Below are 21939 nucleotides of genomic sequence, written 5' to 3' on the forward strand. Positions count from 1 at the left end.
TACGGGGTGTTCCTCAAAATGTGAACCAAATCGTTCCTGCAAAAAAGCACTCATCGCACAAAAAAAAAAAAGGTTAATGTAGCATTGGTCTCTGCCAAAGGGCCCATTTAGGAAAATTAATAATGTTGCATATAATTTGTTTATTAATTAGTTTTGAGTAATAAACTTTGTAATTATTGGCATTCATAGGTACTATTTCAATTATGAACTTGCTGAGGAACATCGAAAGCCATTAATCAACTTATTTTAGAAATATAGAATGCACGTACAAAATTTTTTCTGACGTTCCAAAAAAAAAAAAAAAAAACGCTTAATTTGAACACATTTTTAGCGTTCAAATTAAGCAATCTCCAACATGGAATGCTTCATCTTCTAGTCACGCAGTGTATTGACCCAAATACTACTCTAGCTTATGATACGATTCAGAGACCAAACATGCCAATATTGACTATTGTGAAAACCCCCAATTCCTCCGAAATACAAGATTCATTACCGTGAACAGAATGTTTTATCATAATAAATAACAGAGGTCTTCCACAATCTACAATACCAATTCGACTCGCATCGCTCATATTGGCCAGAGCCTAGAGGCACTTAATGTGGGGAGGGAGAATAGGAGGAGGACACAACTTGGTCAAGCCGATACGTGTAGAGACGTGTTGTCCAGGGCCCATTCCATGTCCTCCTCTACGATGAAGCAGAAAAGGGGGAGGGTAGCAAATCCCAGACCGCGGCAGCTTCCTCGGCCCAGTCACAGATTTCCTTCTGGACGTCCGCTTCTGATCTGTGCATCGGCGCGTTCCACTGCTCCGTATCATTGCCTGCGAATGGCATCCTGTCCTTAAGGGAGGAATTCGGACACTCCCACATAATGTGGGATAGTGTAGCTCGCGAGGAGCAGAATTTGCATACTTCCGAGTGTAGGTCTGGCAACCAGTCTGAATAAAGGGCAGGATTTGGATATGCGTTTGTTTGGAGTCGTCGCCAGGTCCATTCCTGGCTCTTGGTTAGCAATTTGTGTCCCGCAGGAAGGGTCGTGCGTGCTGATCTATATGATTGCGTAATTTCTTGGTACGAGCTCAGTGCGTCTCTGTGACTGACCGGCTCGTCACCTGTTCCCGTCATTGCCCCCCGTGCCCGGTATGCCAGCTCTCGGGCGGTGGTATGGATGGCTTCGTTTCCGGGGAGGGAGGTACGAGCCGGGGCCCAGATTAGACTGACCATGCCATTAGGAATTTTGGAGGAGCGTGTTAGAACTGTGAGGGTAGCCTCAGAAACCCTGCCCCTCGCGAAGTTAAGAATTGCGCGTTTAGAGTCCGATATGATTGTTTGAGTGTTGGGGACAAGGAGGGCCATGGCAATAGCGAGCTCTTCCGCTGTTTCCGAATAGGTTGTTCGGATGGAGCCCCCGGAGAGGGGGACCCCATGGCCGTCGATGGCGACCATGGTCATGGCCTTTGGGTGGGGATAGTCTGCAGCGTCCGTGTACACGACGCCCTCAAGCTGGCCGTATTGTTTGTGGAGTGCCGCGCTTCGAGCTTTCCTGTGGTCTGGGTGGTGTTCCGGATGCATGTTTTTGGGAAGCGGAGGAATGTGGAGATTGGCGGGGAGAACAGAACTAAGCTTCATATAGACCCTCATCCCAAGCAATCTGGGCCAAGGGGACCCCAGCACAGCCGCCTGAAACTGTCTCGTCAAATTGGTCTTTCATATTAGTTTCCTAACCGTTTTTTTCCAAAATGATGGTATTGCAATTCATAGTAACTGTAATCCCGTTGCATTTTAGTAGTAACGTGTCCGTGCGCAGGTCTTGGCCTCCACATGTGTTGCCCAACGCTGTGTTTGGCAGTTACTCTCAACGTTCCTAGATCAGTTGGCAAGCTCCACGGAAGAGTGGTGTTCCCAAACGGTCCTTCTCTGTTGCCTGCCTGCAAGCAGGTTCGGGCAAATAGTGTTCCTAGTGCCACTAGCGTCAACGCCTCTACATGCAACAAGGAGATTATGTTTTTTAACGATGCTCTTTTTGGGCAAACTTTTGCAGAAACTTTGTTCACCAGAAAAACCACAATAGAATCATTTTTCACCACGGGTAATGCGCATCCAACATTCCACCAGTTACACCACGATAGCGTGGCAATCGCTACCGAGCGCAAGCACCACCAAAAGGCAGAGGGCATTTTAGGAACTGACTTTGATCCTTTCCACCAAATGAGGCGAAGCAGTAGCTGCGCCTCCCTCGGTGGCCATGGGCATGGTGGCCACGGGGCTGTCAGTGCCAAGATTCCCTCCGATAAAAAATCAAAACCTAAAAATGCATTCAAATTAAGCGCTTCTTTTTTTTTTTTTTGGAACGTCAGAAAAAATTCTGTATGTGCATTCTATATTTCTAAAATAAGTTGATTAATGGCTTTCGATGTTCCTCAGCAAGTTTATAATTGAAATAGTACCTATGAATTCCCATAATTACAAAGTTAATTACTCAAAACTAATTAACAAATTATGTGCAACATTATTAATTTTCCTAAATGGGCCCCTTGGCAGAGACCAACGCTACATTAACCTTTTTTATTTTTTTGTGCGATGAGTACTTTTTTGCAGGAACGATTTGGTTCACGTTTTGAGGAACACCCTGTATAATAACGCTGTCCCAAACGGTGAGGCAGTAACGCAGTGATGCCCAAGCGGAGCTCATAATCGCACCGGCCTTGCCGTAGCCTTGCCGATGCTGAGACACTTGACGTCGTGAATGTGCCCAATCAAAACGAAAGTGCCTGTGGAGAAGTGGCGTTGTGGAGTGCCTTTTCACTTTGTGTTCTCGAAGATAGTTTCTCGAACCTTTTAACATTATGTGCACCAGTGCGACAAGCGGAGCATGCAGTTGCTCTAGGCAGTGTGTGCTGCCAGCACTACCATAGCAGACACTCCACGAAATACTGCAGACGCCCAGTGCGACAGAATGCGCCGCTCCAAATTGAAAGCATGCACGGTACACCACAAGGCTCTGTGCAGTCTCGCAGGAGTAAACAAAATGTGCAGCATTAAAATAAAACAGTATTTATTAATAGACCAAAGAAGCCACACTACCTAAACAATGTAAATCATACTCCTTCCAAAAACAAGCTCACTTTCGAAGCAAAATACTCTACCTATAAAATAAATAAAAACCATCTCAATACCATTACATAAACAAATGCAGACACTGCCCTACAGCTGCCGTGCCCAAAAGTTTGTCTTTTTTTTTTTTTTGTGACTTGAGAAAACATTGTTATAGTAAATATTACTGTTAAGTGGTCATCAAAATGTCCCATACCGATCCATAATCACACAAAAAAGCATACAAAAAGCAGGGTTACCTATCACAAGGGGACTTTGTAAGATCACATTCAATTCCTTTGCAGCTTTTTCTTCCTGCCTGGAATACCACTTAAAAAATATTGCTCGAGGAGCCTTGCACCACACCCAGTAAAAACACCCGCTCATACGGGCTATCCAAAACTTGCCTGGCTTAGAGCATTAAAAATCTACCGAGCAAGGTACGACATTAGGTCGCAGCACAATTGGTAGCTTGCACGGCACCTTCTATTGCTCCTATTGCAGAGAAGCTTTTCTCGCACCGCCAGCCTCTAGAAAGGACAGATACAGTCTCTCGATAAAGCATACAGAAACCTCGAGTCACTAGCAACCAGAGAAGATTGGCCTTCCAGACTTAATGTCTTACCACATCTCCACTTAGCACACAGTTTTGCCAAGGGTCAGATTCTGGGACATAAAGAAAACGGCCAAATAAGAGTGAGGGCACTTGCTCGGTGATGGCCGTCTGCGAAACGGCTGCGCGGGCATTCCGCCCGAGCGAACGGGTCAGATTGCAAGCGTAGGAACGCAGGAGACCCCAGGCTTGGCAACTTCCGACACTATCTCTCCGGCACATACTCTCCGCTGCATGTCAGCATGATCACAGCAGAGCTCGTACCAATGGCAGAATTGAAAAACTTCACTTACAAAATTGGCCATATGCTGCATGGTCTCGTCAGAGAGACCACATAGCTGGTAGTGGATACGGTGGATTGGTTGGAGCACCTACAAAGAGTGGTGGAGCAGAAACACAACTGTGCCTTGTTGGGAGTGTCATTTCCACCCACGGCTGCCAAAGATTCAGATGGCATCTGTGCCCTCAAAATCCGAGAGACAGCCAGAAAGAAGGGCAACGGTATTTTACAGTATTAGTACCAGTGGCTTAGCTTTTACAAATTCATTGTCATCCTGCAAAAATAAAATGGCTTTATCGCCTCACCCACACTGCTCCGGAAAGCTGCAATAACCGCGTGATGCAACTCTTCCGGCTAATACTATAATAGTCGCTAGAGTCTACCAAAGATTGAGACTTATGGGAATATTGTGGCTTAAACATTATGACACACCGGTGCCCCACGATCAACCGCAACAACAGTGCCGAGACATCCAGAACAACAACAGATTATCACAGAAGCCAACAGTGAAAAGTTTATAAAACATTAAATATCAAGAAGAGTCCCGAGAGCCCCGCAGGAAAAGATTTCTGAAGCGTGAACAATGATTAATTCTGTGACCCTCGTGACACACTGCTGCTGGAAAGACAAGATTATGGTCCCTTAGGGACTAATGCTGAATTGCTGTATGCTACCAAACTAGCAGGGTACCAAATCTCGTTGGGAAAGGGACAGAGGGGAAAGAGGACCTCCTGAAAGGCTTGACAGCCAAGACTACTAAACTAGGCTTAGGAACAGTTGACCACTGCTGAGGCCCCAGGAAAGCTGTACAACTCTCCCCTAGCTGGGGGAAACAGCGGTCAAGAGGAACGTACACTCGTTGGAAAATAGGGGCGGCCCAAAAGCAAGACCAACTCCTGTGGCAAGTGACTGTCCAGTGGCCAAGTCCGGGTGCTGAGACTACAACGCCACTCGTTGCCTTGTGCGCTGGACGCTTGTCCGGCCAAGGGTCCTCAGGCAGGCACTTTCGGCTTGTCGCCCACACCGCCCGCCAGTTCATACACCTTCACCCCAACCTCGTATGCCAACTTGTTGGCGGCGTCCTGAAGGTCACAAAAGAAACTGCATCATCTTTGTGCACCTCTGCTGTTCGTAGTGCGATTGATTTAACCTAGCCATCGAAGTCGGCTGACTTCCTTTTGACTGCTGCAAAAGCCAAGGCTACAGAGTCTACCCAAACATCAGCGCTGACCGTATTACGAAAAATCCCGTGCATCTACATTTTCTTGAAGCATGCAGAGATCATTTCTATCAACAGAAGTCATGCGTCACTGGCAAGGCAGGTAACCCTCGGGAGCGCAAACCAGTCCTGCAGTGATGTATCAGGTACAATATTTCACAATCTCTCAATTCCACCATAGATTGTATATAGTCCTTGGATGCAAACATTTTCTTGATCTTAGCTATCTGCTAGCCTTTTACCGAAAAAATGACTGGCTGCTTGCATGATATGCAGAATGGTAAATTAAATTTTGGGAGCCTACATTCAAGCTTCAAACCCACTTTAAAGGGGAACTCCGCCAATTTTTTTGGCTACCTAATCTAAAGGCACCATCTGAATACTGATGGCGTCCTGATTCCGCAATGCTGTCTCGTTCCTCCAGATTCACTCTAGTAATTTAAAAAGTTATATTTTGTTTGTTTCCGAAACCAATATAGTACATAGTCCTCCGCAGTTTTTCCTCAGTTATCCCCGACATCCAAACGTGACGTCACCGGTGGGCAGCGAGGCGCGCGGCTGGCAATCGGGTATGTTTGCGCCCGGTTTTCTCGTGTCAAACAGTGAGGAAACAGAGGCGTTTGTGCAATATGAAGTTGATGATAATCTCTAGTTGAACTATCAGAAAAAAAAAAAAAAAAAAAAAACCTGAAGCAAGGATTTGGATAAAGTCATTTTTGCAACTTGGTACGCTCAGGCCGCGGCTCAGTAGAAAATCCGTTCTCTTTTTATCAGAAGCTGACTGGCAAAGAAAGGTCGAAGAGTCACGCTTTTTCGACAAATTACCAAAGCCCCACGAAAAATACTCGAAATGTGGGTACAGGTGTTCCACACGCTCGCACTATGTGAATGAACATGCCATTTGTTTTAGATTTTCTTTAGAAAAGTTACTGTTGCAGGTGCCATCACATGTAAATACTCGTGTGGCATGCATATCCTCCTTGGGGCTTAAGTAATTTAGCAAAAGATCTATAGACCATTTCAGAAAAGCGGTTATAGTCGGTGCCATGTTCAGCGTTCGTGCTTGTGGCACATACTTTGCTCACCTTCCAAAGCGGCGGACATGCGCGTGCTGGGCTTTGACCAAACACATGTAGACTAGGATTCTCGTAAACAATAAAATGCATAGAATGGAATGAACTGCATTCGTGTAGACCAGATGGCAGGTCATGAAATTCGTGTTAAAATGACAATTAAAAGAACTCCGCAACCACCAAGTCAAACATCAAGGTGCAATGGAATGCATATAAAATACACAAATACACTGTTCATCTTCAAATAAAGAGCATTTGCTTGAAGATACAATAGTGCGTAAGGTATAGAAATGCATTATAAATCTTTTAATTCAAAACAAGTTAACAAAAGTTACCCAAAGAAAATTGTGCACTCATACTTTTCTTTTTTTCTTCGCAGTAGAATGCAACGTATTCAAACACTCATCCATGAGTGCACATGGGAAGGGGGTAATTCTATATAAGATTTTTTTAAACTAAATTTTGGTTTAGCACAGTTTCTATCAGCTCTAAATTTGCATGGTTTTAAGGACAGTAGAGTCCTTAAAACCATGCAAACAGTAGACTCTCATTAATTCAAACTCTCTTAATTTAAACTTGTGGATAATTAAAACTAACATGCAGGTCCCGTCCTATGCGTCTCTATGGGAGGAAACTCCCGGTAATTCAAACATTGCTTTATTCAAACAAATTTTCATTTCCCCTCGAGTTTGAATTAACGAGATTCGACTGTATTTCATTGTTTTAAAAAACCTTTTCAGCCCTATATAAAATTTCTCTGCAATATAATAAATAAAAGACGTTTTCATCATTTCTTCTGCAAGAGAATAGTGCACGCCAACCTTTTGACAAACCAGACAAAGGCTCTATCGTATATTAATGGAGCTCAACACCTGCTCCACAAACCTCTGTAATACCAGACAGGAATAGCAATGTGTCGAAAGTCATGTCTAAACTCAGGCTTGAACTTTGTTTAGATGTTTCACTTCTGGTCTTCAACATATCGGCCGCGTGAGTGGAACCCCGAGAGTAAGCTGAGCTAGATTCAATGTCTAAAACAGTAATAAAGTTTATAAAAAAAAAAATCACTGAACTAATTGTGAATAACAAATCTGACTGTGCAAAATGTCGACTATAGTGAGAGTTGTGTACTATATTTCTCGAAATTATTAGCGCTCTTCTTTGGACGGATGTCGTAATGGTCACAGCCGGCTTGAGTTTGCGCTTGTCGCTCTTGAACCTGTTCCAGCTGCTGAAGGATACTCCAACTCGCAGCACGCAGCTATAAAGTATTCCGAGCAGAAGTGTAAATGTTTCACGTGACACTAGTTCTCTCGGCACACAGCTTGCGCAAAAGCACCTTGACGTGGCTGGCCTCCATTGCTGCCGGGGAATGCTTTTTTTTCTTTTACTCCTACAGAAACAAGGGTTAAAAAAAAAAAAAAACTTTCAGCCTTTCCACTCTGGTGAAAAAGGAAGACCAGCGGAGCCGTACAATGGAAAGTAATGGCTGGCCGCAAGTCAGCAAGCCAGAGTGGAAAGGCTGCCACCATCTATGAGCGACGACGGCAACCAGATACGTGGATTGCCGCCGTCGCTCATAGATCGCGGTAGCTGTGCAGAGTTCGGTGTCTTCATTTTTTTGCGGGGGACATCATTCTGGGGAAACTAGCCCTTAACAGCTCCGCTGTAAAAAAGCTTTTTCCCGCCACTGTTCCTACAGTCTACTGCAGAGCACAGATTGCTACCCATTGCAAAGGAACTTTCAACCTTGAAGCTGCGAAAAATAATCTCGATTGCCGGCGGCTAGAAAGCCACTTTGCATTTTCAACCGCCTGCCCGCCAATGACGTACGCGGGTAGGGAAAAGCAGAGATTTTTCATTGTTGCCAGTAGAGGGTCGCCCCTTGAAACCCTCGAGGCCATCGTAACTTTAAAATTCAACAACTTCACAGAAAAATTTTATTTTTCCCAAAATCATTTTGGCTATCAATTAAGAAAGGGTTATTGATGCGGTCTGCCAATTTCCAGCCAAATCGAAGAGTACCAAAAAATCGGCAGAGTTCCCCTTTAAAGGGATGCTGAACCGAAATCTGGATTCCACAAAACACGCGGCAAAAGCGTACAATGGGATGCTAAAAACACCAAAACATCACTCATACAGCGATATCTCGAACGGATGACCGTATTTTTCAAGAAAAGGAGGCGCATTTGACAGATATGTTGACGTCATGTTTCTCCGAGAAGGAGAGAGAACGGCTTCGCGTCTTCTCCGCTTCGTCGCCCTGAGGGGGTGAAGTGAAGAGAGGAGGAAACAAGATATCTTGACGTCACGCACCTGGTCGGCCTGGTTCTATCTCGACCTCTTTTTCCAAAAATACGGCCGTCCATTCGAGATATTGCCTTTGAGTAATGTTGCAGGGATTGCAGCGTCCCGCCTACACCTCCTGAATTGTTTTCTTTAAATCCAAATTTCGGTTCACCATCTCTTTAACTGTTTCCTATTGCAGGAAAAAAGGGTGGTGTCAGTAAAAAAGTTGTTTAGCCGCAAATTTTGCAACTAGGTGTACCGAAGCATACGAAAAGTTCTCTTTCCAAAAATGCAAATGTGAAACAAACTATTATTATATGGTGCAAGAAAGAAAAAATGTAATGCAAAATTTTGTGCAACCAACACGAAAGTTTTTATTTTAATTCATAGTGCCTTGTGAAGTATTGGGGAGTAAAATAAATTCAATATACTTTTTTGTGCCTTGCTCTTCTAGAAACAAATCCTGCAAGTTTGAAAAGACTTTGTGCAAAACTTCTTGTTCTCCAGAGGAAAGGAAGTTAGCCCCTGTGATGACTGTAACCTTCCCCCAAAGCCCCGACCAAAGAGTTCCAAAGAGTTTCGTGCTACTCCATAGTGTTATCCCAAGGTCGTAACCCAACCACCTTTACTGCCCAAAACGCAATCAGCTGACAATTACCGTATTTACTCGCAGAATGAACGCACTTTTCTTTCCGAAAAATCAAGGCAAAGTTTGGGGGGGGGGGGGGGGGGGGGGGGGGAGTAAAATTTTTGCTTCGGTATTAACTCCCACAATGAACGACCTTTTATCCTAAAAAATCAAAGTAACTTCTTATCTCTTTGCGCGTGGCGCGCGACCCCCTAACCAAACTGAACTGTGCAAAAAAAAAAAAAACTGTTTTTTTTTCTTAGTTCCTTGAATTTTTTTTTTTTTTTTTTGCTGTCTTGCGCAAGCTGTTTTGTTTGTTTAGGCGTCGCTTAGGGGAGGGCTCTCCGCTTATCTTTCTTATCTCCTTGCGCGCGACGCACGACCCCCGTAACCAAACTGCTCTGTGCAAAAAAAAAAAGAAGAAAAAAGCTCCTCTTTTTCTTTTTTTTTTTTCTCATTTCCGTGGGTTATTTTATTTTATTTTTGCCGCCTTTCGCAAGCTGTTTCGTTAGCTTTAGAGGGCTTCTCCGCTCCTCTTTCTTACCTCCTTGCGCGCGGCGCGCGACCCCCCCCCCCCCCCCTCCCCCGTAACCAAACTGCGCTGTGCAAAAAAAAAAAAAAAAGTCCCTTTTTTTGTTTTCTCTTAGTTCCATGTTTTTTTTTATTTTTGCCGCCTTTCGCAAGCTGTTTCGTTCGCTTAGAGCGTTTCTCCGCTTCTTGCGCGCGAACCCAAAGTCCAGACTGCGCTGTGCAAAAAAAAGAAGAAAAAAAAACTCCTCTCCATGTTTTTTTTTTCTTGCTTCCGTTGGATCTTTGCGAATTTTTTAACGCCTTTTGCAAGGCATTTTGTTCGCCCCGCTGCCCACGCATTCGCGACCTCGCTGCACCAGGATAGAAAAGTGCGTTCATTTCGCGGGCGTGGGGGCAGGGGGTCAAAATTTCGACGTCCCAGTTGGGGGTGCGTTTAGCACGCGAGTGAAAAAAAAGTCGAAATATTGAGAGCCAACTTGGGGGGTGCGTTCATTACGCGAGTGCGTTCATTGTGCGAGTAAATACGGTATATCTAAAAAATGGCATTTATTCATTTCTGTAAAGACTGATGTGCATGCTGCTAATTACTTTAAAAAAATTTTTTTTTAAACATGTTAGGTAATCTGTAGAACAGTCTTGTCCATTAGAGCCGTCATTTCCTCGTGTTACGAATGTAAATTTGGCTCGATATTCCATCATCAGCTGTGGAAATCTTTTTTTATCCATCACCAATGTCGGGTCGTTTTATTTCCCCGACAGATCCGAGAGTGTCAGAGCCCTGCGAGCCCATCAGTTGTCATTGGCTGAAAAGGATCCCGAGTAGCTCTGTTGAATCAAGGTTAGAGAGGCGACTACCCCAATTCACCAGAAGTCAGTTTCGGTGTGTGTCCTCTTGACACCTTTTCTTCCAGTGTCTCAGGCATAGTAAGTATTCACCAACTTGCCCGAGTGCAAACTCTTTTTTCAGTAAGCTGACATCTGTCTCAAAGCCAAGAAGGCCACCTTGTATGGAAAACAAGACGTGCAATTCCTCTTTCATAAAAGTATATTGACCTCTAATCAACTTAAAGGAGCTGTGCAACAATTTCCCTGCTTTGCTTAAAGAATTTTGGAGTTGGTGTCTCAACCTTTCTGAAGTAAAGAACAAAACACCGCTTTTGCCTGCATGCCCTAGTTTTTATTTTAAAAATGGACAAACATTGAGATTTTCGGCACCTCTCAACTCCTTCACCATTTTTCCCGAGTCACGTGCGCTGTGACGTGGAAGGAGGACGCACAGGGTTCCGGTGAAGGTCTCTCTCTAGAGCCATCAGTGAGCTGCAAGAACTCACCCGCTCGCAACCATGTAACCATGTGCTTGCACAGTGTGATCAACATGGCGAAAGAAGGAAAGTCTCGTTCGTGTCTGGCCATCACCGTAGGGCTCTGCCCCCCGTCCCCCTCCGGCTTCTGGTGGCTGTTCGCAGTAGCAGATAGAGCTGACGGTTTTGTTGACCTCGGATAGATGGCGCCACTAAAACTCCGTATTATAATAAAAGTTTTGTCGATGATACTAGGTTTTTGACGCATTTATATGTATATTCGAACGGCAAGATTTATAGAAAAACTACCTTTTATCAAGCAGGTATTTGCAGAACTTTCTATCTCTTTACAAGTCCCCCTTTGACGTCACGCCGCGTGGTTCTCATGGCCGCCACTCGCGGCTGCAGGTCGGGAAATATTCTAATTTTTGCCTCACGATTACGCGGCAGAATCACATTTCAAAGAAAGGAGATGTGTTTTCTGTGACAAGATAAACAATGTCAAAAGTAGAAGATTCTTTCAATGTTAAAATTGTTGGACTTTAATGAAGTAGTTTCTCTGTATGGCATTAAACAACTGAAAAAAGGCAGCCCTAGAGGAAGATCCCCGCTCTGCATGAGGAAGTGCAGCAGGAAGTGGAAACCCACTTTTTAAGGGGAGGAGACTACCCAATAAAGATTTAAAAAAAAAAAAGTAAATTTTGGAAAATAAGGTATTTATATCCGCTATCATCTAGAGAGTATTCCCAGAAAGTTTCATATGTTTACACTGCATAGTTATTTTTTTATAAATTATTTTCAGTCCACCGAAGATAGGTTCAAGCATCTTGAGCGCGTTTTTCTCTGTTCCATTTTTTGGCATAAATTTCACTTAATAAATCCATAGTTTCAATATGAAACTATCGAGAGACTTAATTTTTGCGGCTTAAGGCTGCGGTCCCACGGCAGCCATCTTGAACAAGGCGTTAGTTCAACCAATAGATGGCGACACGCACCCGTGGGGTGGCCGAAACATTCGTTCACATTGGGATGGCTCGAGCACCATCACGTTCCCCTCGTGGCCTTGCTCGCGCCGCTGCCAGCTGTGCTCAGCTAGCTCAAATAGCGTGGCTCATCAAACGGATGTATGCAAGAATGTCAGGCTGGGTAATAATTGTTCTCTGATATAGGGAGATGCGGTTTGGCGGTTGTAACGGGCATTCGCAATAAATCCTACCAAGAAGGAATCAGATGTTGATTGACGTGTTAATATTCTATCAATGAAAATTTCTTGTGCAGGAATGCACGCTCAGTAGACTCAATCTTCCACGACACCAGTGGAAGCGGATGTCAAGTAAACTGCTTCGCGATTTACGGCACTTACCTCACCGTTTTAATGACGACTAAATTAACGTCACGAAATATTGTGTTTCACGGGGTCCGGAAGATGTTGTAAAGGTTATTACATTATAGGAAGGTTCCCAGAAAACAAACGCCGTTGCAATATTTTCGGAAGTACCGACACACATAATGTTGTAAGTACAGCTTAGGAGGAATATGATGATGATCATCAGAAGAAATAGGAAGACGTTTATTTGCAATGATGACGCTATGAATGAACGGCGTTTAGCGACGGCAAGTTATGAGCGTTCGGGAATTTATAAGTTCACGTGATTGCTAACTATGGACATGCGTTTTTGTCGGGAAATGGTGTTGCGGTGATGACCTGATATCGGACGACTCGTGGCAGACGAACAAGCAAGTTTCTTTTCAGCGAATGGTAAGTGTCCAGTGTCAAGCACAACACGTGGCTACCGATGTTGTCGACGTTTCGAACACTTACCGCTTTCGACAAAAGTCCTGGCACCTGGGCTAACTTTCTGGAAAGACTCGAAGTCTTCCTTGAGTCCAACGCCATCATGAACAGTAACTGAAAACGATCCACTATTCAATTGGTGGGTGGCGAAACGTATCCGCATCTGCGGAGTCATGGGCGATGCATACTCTAAGTGGCTGGAAGTTTACACGATGCCTGCCACGACGTCCAAACACGTCATTGACGTTCTACGGCCTCTTTTACCTACTTTTGCCCTACCGAAAGCACTTTTCCCTGATAACGCGCCAAATCTTGCTTCAAACAAAATAAACAAGTTTTTGAAGAAAAAAAAACGGCATCAGACATCACATTAGTGCACCATACCATCCTGCAACTAACGGGCATGCAGAACAGATGGTGTGCGAAACAAAAAAAAAAAAAGCCCTTTTGAAGATTGCGGAAGAAGCAGTTCAGTGAAGAATCGCCAGGTTGTTGTTCCAGCAGCACGCGACGGTCTCATCTTACACGGTAAAAACACCCGCCGAAGCAATATTCGGCGGACGAAGAGCCACACCCCTCGACCTCATGATACTATGGCTTACGAACGAAGATCGAGAGATTCCCAGATAGGGAGTAATTGCAATTTATTTGGTCGGACAACTCGTCTACGTAAAGAATTTCAGCGGAAGTCGGGCCTTCCATGTAAAACTTGAGTAGAAAAGGCTCTATTGGTTGAGCAGAAGGTGTCATCTCTCTGAATATGTTGGATGTCAATGCCTTGAGTGTAAATCACAAAACTCTTTGTGTAGTGTGTAACTGCCCTTGTATTTGATAGTACAAGCTATGGTGGTGATTTGGACCTTTCACACCAGGCTCCTTCTTCTTATTTTTCACCTCATACTCCTTTGCGGTTTAAGTATGCTTCAAGAATCTTTTGGAACGGGGACACTTTACGTCAATGAGGCCATTTGTTGCAAGTAGTCAATCAGGGAATGCTGCTAGAAATCCGTCACTCATATTAACGAACAAGCCGCACTTCTGCACAGTGCAGTTTTCCTGTTCCACAAACAGTTGTAAAGCAGCATCCTCATTGATTCTACCATATTCTGTTGCGGGTGAAGAAAGTCTTTGGGTACACGATACTTGAAACAAGTCTGGCACTGTACGTTGTGGTTCGACACCCACTAATGTCGTCGTCCTTATAGAGCCTCATCATTTAATCATTACCTCGTCACCTCATATTGCTCTTCATCAACAGTAAGTACAATAGGCTACCGCCGTATTACAATTTAAGAATTAAAAAATTTAGTCGTTCAGTCCTTCAACAAGTTTATTATTTATATAATGTTATTACGTTACATTACCTCGAGACGATCGACGTTCATCATCGATATTCAAATACTTATACCTGTATATAAATTAGACGCACAAGGGGGGGGGGGGGGTTGGTGGCCGAGTGCATGGTCTAGCGCACACCAGCTCGGAGCACTTGGAGCGAAAGCTCGCACTGCAAAACCCACCCCGCCCCTGCCCGTTTCGATCTGGAAGAGCATCGTACCGGCGTGCGGTCGTGTATCACTACTGCGTGATGCACGTTAAAGACCCCAGGTTTGCGGTTGTGCCGCACTGGCTAAATTGCTCATCTACACCTGAGAGTCAGACGCCCACTAAGGCGGACTAACTTCCGGCTGAATAAACATACACACAACAATTTGCAATTAGACGCATAATAACAAAGAGCACAGCGTGTTGCCTCTTTTCTTTTGATGACTTTTTTTTTTTAAACCAGCGCAAGCTCGCGCATTCTCTCTTTTGAGACGGTTAGAACGGTCGCACATAAAACCCGCGTTTCTCCTACCCGACCGCTTCCTCCTCTCATTATGTGTAGTTGGTTATAAGTTATAACTAGGGCTCCATGTTTTCGGAGTTTATTTTTCGTGAAATTCGGAGGGTGTTTTTCGGAGTTTATTTTTGAGCGAAAATTCGGTGTTTATCGGAGTTTATTTTCGTAAATCCCCAATTCTCCTAAATTCGGAGATTACTTTCGCAGTGTTTCATATTAAAAAATAATAAATATTAACCGGATGCAAACGTATGCCAGATAAAAAATAAAACGCGCTTGTATCACTTAAGATTTCTTCAGTTGAATTTGGCGTTGGCGTCATTGGCAATACTAATATGTCCCGTGACAAAAGTCGCACACAAGTGTGGCTTCGATAAACGTCGATACCTTAAAATCAATAAACTGCCGGAGGTAGCCGCAAGGAAGCTCCGTAGTCATACCATCAATCTATCGCACAGCACGAGGTGGAGGGGTTAAGGATGTAATAGAGAGGTTTCAACTGCCCCTCTTCCCTATTTGATACAATCCCTATGGTCCATAGCTTTCGCTGTTACCCCCAGAAACATACCCTCTCCTTTCTCTAAATCCCAAATCCCATGGCCCAAACTGGAAACCAAAAGAGTGGCTTCTGTCGTGACAGGAATGGTACGATCGCCTGTTTCCTTTTATTTATTCACTTTCCCACAGCGCTAGGGTGGCATTACGGAGGGGAGGAAATTTTCGTTAATGTGACACATTTAAGCAATACAAAGGAGCGTAACAGAACGCGCACATGCACACCCAGTACACGGGAAACAAAAAAGAAAACACTTCTCACAATGCAGCAGAGAAAGCGTCATTGTCCAAAATGTCAACAACCTCCGAAGGCAATTGATTCCATTCCCTAATAGATTTGGGGGAAAAAGATTTAAACTGGTTTGTGTTACATTTATATTCACGTACCTTCCATTCGTGATCGACACAATAAGAGATATAATCCAGGGGGAAAATGTAGTTTTCGTGCTGTATACTAATTCTGTACTGGTAAACGTTGTGAAATAATTTTAGCCGTAGTTTTTTCCTTCTTTTTTCAAGAGATTCCCAGCCTAAGAATTCCTTCAGACTTGTCATGCTGAGTCGCCTGTTATAATTCCTGGGAAAATATCTAGCCGCTAAGTTTTGACCTCTTTCAAGTTTATTTCTATCAACAGCAGTTGGTGGGTCCCAGACTGTACACGCGTGCTCGAGAACAGACCTGATATAACCCTGAACCAATCTTGACGAGACAAGCCGTAAGACCCCCTTTTGACAACGGTCCGAAGCTTGAAAGATAATTATGGTGTTATTTTCCCAAAACCATTCTTCCCCGCGCTGCTCAAATTGTAAAAAAAAAAAAAAATTGCTGTGGGGCACCTGACAGATCGGAGTTTATCGGATAAATCCGAATCGCCAAAAATTTTACCGGTGGGTGTTTTTCGGAGTTCTTCGGATTTATCCGAAAACACGGAGCCCTAGTTATAACTAAATAAGCTATAATAATGGTGTATTATTCATATTTACTTTCAGTTTCAGTCAGGGAAAAGGAGTTTCGCGGGAACTAGAGCCAATAAATTAGCTGCGCTTGGAGTATCGGCACCCTCTTCCCCGACAGTGTTGTGAACGCCGCCATTCTGGTGCTTGTGCAGAGCAGGCGCAACTGCCGATCGTCATGATTCAAAAGTGCGACATCCTCAGCATTAGATTCGGTGTTAGGAAGCTTATGTAATGTTGCTTTGCTTTGTCGCACACTGTTTAAAGTGGAGGACGGAAAAGCGTTTCTTGTGATTTTAGATAAAGCTTCAAATAACTGGCAACCATGATTTTAAGCCACTATATGGCCAAGTGTCACTACTCTGATCCGTAGCTTATTTAATGACACTATTCGTGCTCTTGTTCAAGAGGCTTGTAATACCTGGAGGGGCCATGACGTAAGCCCCGTGGATTCCACAAGCGACTACCTTTTGACACCTGCCTTTTCCTCATTGTTCCCGCTTATGCCAGTAAATTAGCTACGATTCAGAGTAACGACACTTGGCCATATTGTGGCTTAAAAATCATGGTTGCCAGTTAGCTGAAGCTTTATCTAAAATCACAGGAAACACTTTTCCGTCCCCCACAAATGTTTAAACAACCCGCGACAGAGCATTGCAATATTGCATTAGCTTCCTAGCACCGCACCTAATGCTGAAGAAGTCGTACTTTTGGATCATGACGATCGACAGTTGCGTTTGCTTTGAACAAGACCCAAAATGGCGGCGCCCAAAATAATTTTGGGGAACGGAGTGCCGATACTTTAAAGCTCATTTAGTGACTCTAGACATGAAGTGAACTCGGTTGTATTATTTTCCTCTTCTTTATTGTTTATCGATTTCAATCATATCGAATAATGAACACACTATATCACGCTACGCGTGTGTAATTATTTGTCTTAGATTTAATAACCTGACCCAGTACTTAAACCATTCATTTATCGATAGTAAATCTTCCAGTATATTTTTTAAATGTGAGGGTAAAAAGACACGGAGATTGATGATGATACAGACGCCAACGCCGCCCTCGGAAATTTTTTGAACACTAGAAATCGGCAGTTTGTCTGCCATCCGCCAGGTAGCGCAACAAAACACCCAAACAGTTTTTAATTGTTTTTGAAATTAGCTAAGCTCTACACCCATTAAGAAACGAAAGCAAGATCATTGTGAAAATTTAATACATTGCAATGTATATCTATTCCAAACAATAAATGTTATTAGATGTCAATTAATCTGTTTGATGTCCAAAAAGATATGCATCAAAAACAGGTAAATTTGAAGGGCTCCTGGAGCGTTATGACTTTGAAAATGAAAAAAAGCCACCGTCCACCTCTTGGGCAACCATTGTAGTTCTAAATGTTATCAAAGATTTTATCATAGTTTAATTATTTCCTCAGCGGCATTTGAAGTACCATAACTCGAACCACAAAAAAGTGCTATGTTTGATATAAAATATCTAAACAAAAAAAATTTATACAACATTAAATTTTTTTCTGCATATTACCAATTATAAGCACTACATCTGTAGCTAATTTCATTGCCCTAGCACTTGTCATTAAAAACATATTTGTGCTGAAAAATGTCAATTTTAGGCAATATTTGGAGGCATGAAAAAAACAAAGTAGTGCAAATACCAAAAAAGTGTATCGTTATATTCTGCTCCGACATCATCCTAACAAAACTGCTATATTAGAACCGTGCTATCTTTAATGGATCGTTCATAAAGCATGAACTAGCGGAGTAAGTGAGGGTCCGCGCCATCATATTCGCAACGCTACAAATGCGCGTGAACAGTAAAAACCAACGCATACATAATATCAAATGAAAGAGGATTGCATTGCCTTTTGAATGACATCAATCCCACAAAACAGTATTTAGAAGGAGATGAGTAATGATCTGCCAAAAAGTACCTAAACTGCCACATTCAGTGGGACCGTGGCCTTAAATACCAACATGGAGCCAGGTACTATGAGCTTAGATTTTGCATTTCTTGTCATAGTAACCGGCACAGGTATTCCCGTATGCATTCCATCAGAAAAAAAATGTGGTTATCAAACATCATTTCTCAACGATAGATTCGCTGAGCAGATCCCATGCCAAGCTATGCTTTACTTCGTCCTGGGGGTATAGTACCTTATAAAATTGGTTCACAAGGCTGAAACTTTGCATGCACCTACAAACACCACCTGCAAATTTCACACCGATTGAGTGAGCGGTTCAAAAGTTTACATTCCCAGGTAGAGTCCTCCCTTAAAGAAACGGCGCAACAATTTTAATGTTGAAAGAATTAGCAGCTTGTATTTTCTATATTGTTTATCAAAGCACAAATGAGAAAAAACGTACCACCTTCCCCCAAAAAACTGCTATTCCGTCGCGTAATTGCGAAAGAAAAAAACTACTTATTTGCCAATTCGCAGCTGCTTATGGCGGTTACAGAAACTACACTGTCGAACAAGCGGGACAGTCCAAGGATGTCGACAAACCAGTCCCCCTCTACTGCTCGACGCACTGTCAGCTTGGCAGCAAACCGTCCTTTGTCTTGATCACCCCGTGCCAACCTTCGGCGATGCTAATCCTTTAAACAAAAATCAGCAATTGTGGAGGGAGTGGGCCCTGAAGACGGAGCCCAACGGGAAGCCAGGTGGTCCCCCAGTCACCCGAAAAATGGCGTGAGAGTTGGACCTTCAATTTGTTTCATTGTTTTAAAAATTAGAACTAGAGTATGGAAGAAAAAATGGTTTTCTGTTCATTTTATAGGTGATGCAGATTAATTCCTAAAGTTAATTGGCCAAAGTAAAAAAATTTTCATGCCGCTCCTGCGCTTGAGCTTTTGGCGATAAGACGCTGGTCAAAAGGTTCGTTTGTGTCTCCTCACCTGCGTGCTGGCCTCCGCATACACTCGAACGATGTCCTCCGTCCCAGATGGCCTTGCAAAACAGGAAGACAGAAGCTGGCATCAGGTCATCCTCATGCGAGGCATCATCTGCTCGTGTGGCAAAACAGTCCTCCTCACCTCACAAAGGCCCTACCGTCCTGGTATCCCTGGACAATTTGATCGATGGCCGGTTGTAGGTCGCTCGGGGAAACGCACCGACGTTCGGCGTCGGCGGTTGTGATGATGTTCCTGTTGGCAACCTGCACAGGGGCCCCCAGTTACCTCCCGAGAAAAAAACTAAAATATTGCCAGTGACCTTTACCTCTAAAGTCCTCTATTGCATGGAACGCAATATTTAAGCAGCAAATGTTTCTATTAATTAAAAAAAAATAAAACCGCCATTTTGGAAAAAGAACCCCAAAAACTATACTTTTACGGTGGAACCTCGATTATGCGTTCCCGGATTATGCGACGTCCCGCATTTTATGACAAATTTGCTCAGACCCAACAAACTCTCCATAGAGATAATGCAAAAAATGTTTAGTTACACAACGCGCGATTCTATGCGTCATACGACCATTCGCCGGGGATCCAAGTCTGCCGCAGCACTGGGTGGGAGCAGAGGACAGCACTTGCCCCCTTCCTTTCAAGGTTGGGAAATCTTGACTACCCACTCGGCGGTTTGGCATTACACTCTCGCTCAGCTCTGCGCACTACCAACGGCGCCACTACTCTTTCTGCACTTTCTCGTAGCCTCTCCCGGGACTGTACACGCTCCCACTGATTACTGCCATTCCCACTTAAGGAAAATCCGCCATCGCGATTGTGCACGCCGGCAGACACTGTATCGCAAACGGACACCACTGACGGTACGAAAAAAGCTAAAGATTATTGGAGAAGCATAAAAAAGAAAGGGGGCGACGAAGATTCCGGTGTCGTCACTGAAGACAATCCTCGCAAAGAAAGAGGCGATTCTGCACAATGCATGCAAGTTCAAACTGTAAAGGAAAGCGGCAAAGGGCGGCAAGCGTGAAACTCTTAAAGAGATACACTGGTTGCACCAAGCTCGCAGTCCCGGAATAAATGTTGACGGCGCCATTGTTAAAGAAAAGGCTGACCTCGTGGCATTGCACCTCGGGATTGAGAACTTCTGAGTAGAGGTGTGCGAATATCAAAATATTTCGAAGCGAATCGAATAGTAAAGGTTACGAATCGAATTGAATATTTTCGAATACGAATATTTTTTATTAACCAAGGATACTCTATCAAAAACGAACTGGGAATTCTTTTTCAGCAAACGTCATTATAAAAAGGTTAACTTTATTATGGCAATAAAAAATGTCACACATGTGACTGATAAAAAGACAGATAAAGTAATACTAGTAAAACACGATTCAAAGTATGAAGTTACAGAATGTTGTCATGAAGAAATGTAAGTTGTTCCACGTGTTTCTGGGAGCAGTGATGCTCTTCTGCTGGTCACAATTCCCCCAGACACTGAAAACAGGCGCTGGCTAGACACACTTGTGGCCGGTATGGCTAGGTACCTTCTTGCAAGTCGAGCCAACAGGGGGGTATCTTGTGGCACCCTTCTCACACCACCATTTGCAAGGATCCTCTTCCCGGGCCAGGACATCTTCATGCAAGTAGCTTGCTACCTCTTCTTCAGCTTGTGTCATTGAATGCTGCTTTTGTTTAATGAGGCTGTCCAAGTTTTGCCACAGCGCTGACCTGGACGGAACTTCAGGGGCCGCTGTCTCTGAGGACACCCCTGCGCATCTTTGTGTCTCAGGGATTTGTTGCGCCTCCTCAACTCCCAGGTTCTTCAACCAGTTCCCCATCGACCTGTCCTCTTCGTAGACCACTGCCTTAAACCTTGGGTCTAAAAGCATTGCCAAGCTGGCTACTTACGTAATATCCCGTCATCGCCCGCCCCCCGCCGCCCCCCCCCGCCCCCCCCCCCCCCTTCCCCGTTTTGGGCGAAATATCGATTTCGTAAAAAGCACCGAGTCAACGCCCACCCCACGTTTCAGGAAAACAATTTCATAAAAAAAGCACTGAGTGATTGCCCAGACCTGAAAAACGTCAATTCCAAGCCCCACAAATGGCAAACAGAAAAAAAAAAAAAGAAAAAAAAAGAAAGGGCGCCCTCCTGCATTTTTACGACTCCAAAATCGGAGGATGCGTGTGCAGAAGAAACACAATAAAGAAAAGAAAGCGAACCTATATTTATCTGGCAAACAAAAGCAGACACGTTTCCCATCCTTTCTCTCCTGCCCGCACCCCCCTCCCCCCCCCCTCCCGAAAAAGAAATAAATTAAAAAGGCCAGAAGGTCCGTTTGCAATATAGCGCCTGGATGCGCGGATCATAGGGTCAAAAAAGATTGTAGGAGGGAGAGAAAGAGATAACAGAATGCCGCTTTATGTTCTTTTTAGAGCGCAGCTCTTAGGGGCCCGTTCCCAACTTGGGCGGCGTCGGCGTCGCCGTCGGCGTAACCAAGGTCATCCCAAGGTCACGTGGCCCCCAAGGTCATCTCAAGGTCACGTGACCCCCAAGGTCACGTGACCCCCAGAGGTGACGTGACCCCTCCCCCAGGGTCACGTGACCCCCAGGGTCACGTGACCCCCAAGGTCACGCGACACCCAAAGTCACGTGACCCCCCTGAAGTCACGTGACCCCCCCGCGGTCACGTGACCCCCTCCCCCGAGGTCACGTGACCCCCCCCCCCCCCCCCCCGAAGTCACGTGACACCCCCAGGTCACGTGACCCCCGCCGAGGTCACGTGACCTCCCCGATGACGTCATCGTCACTGATGACGTCATCGGCATCCGCATCGTCATCATCACTGATG

The 21939-nt window shown here is 44.4% G+C and overlaps 2 protein-coding genes across 3 annotated transcripts in view; both read right to left on the bottom strand.

Annotated features, from left to right (window-relative positions):
* Positions 1-369: 369 nt before the first annotated feature.
* LOC121833680 lies at positions 370-1784 on the bottom strand. The gene has a single exon (XM_042287126.1). The coding sequence runs from the start codon at positions 1639-1641 to the stop codon at positions 688-690; it is 954 nt and encodes a 317-aa protein (XP_042143060.1). The 5' UTR covers positions 1642-1784; the 3' UTR covers positions 370-687.
* Positions 1785-3038: 1254 nt separating this feature from the next.
* Positions 3039-21939, bottom strand: part of LOC8030905 (phosphoacetylglucosamine mutase) — a 70302-nt gene continuing 51401 nt past the window's right edge. For both annotated transcript variants that reach the window (XM_029985848.4, XM_040218255.2), the window contains 3 exons: positions 19226-19347; positions 19088-19139; positions 3039-5068 (listed from right to left, as the gene is read on the bottom strand). In XM_029985848.4, coding sequence (XP_029841708.1) covers positions 4979-5068; positions 19088-19139; positions 19226-19347 — 264 coding nt within the window. In that variant the 3' untranslated portion in view covers positions 3039-4978. The remainder of the gene's footprint in view (positions 5069-19087; positions 19140-19225; positions 19348-21939) is intronic.

Source organism: Ixodes scapularis, unplaced genomic scaffold (genome assembly GCF_016920785.2).
Source record: "Ixodes scapularis isolate PalLabHiFi unplaced genomic scaffold, ASM1692078v2 PGA_scaffold9__187_contigs__length_104089568, whole genome shotgun sequence".
NCBI lineage: Eukaryota > Metazoa > Arthropoda > Arachnida > Ixodida > Ixodidae > Ixodes > Ixodes scapularis.

Coding starts and splice junctions, on each gene's coding strand:
- LOC121833680 (XM_042287126.1), bottom strand. CDS start 1,641: ATGAGGGTCTATATGAAGCTTAGTTCTGTTCTCCCCGCCAATCTCCAC.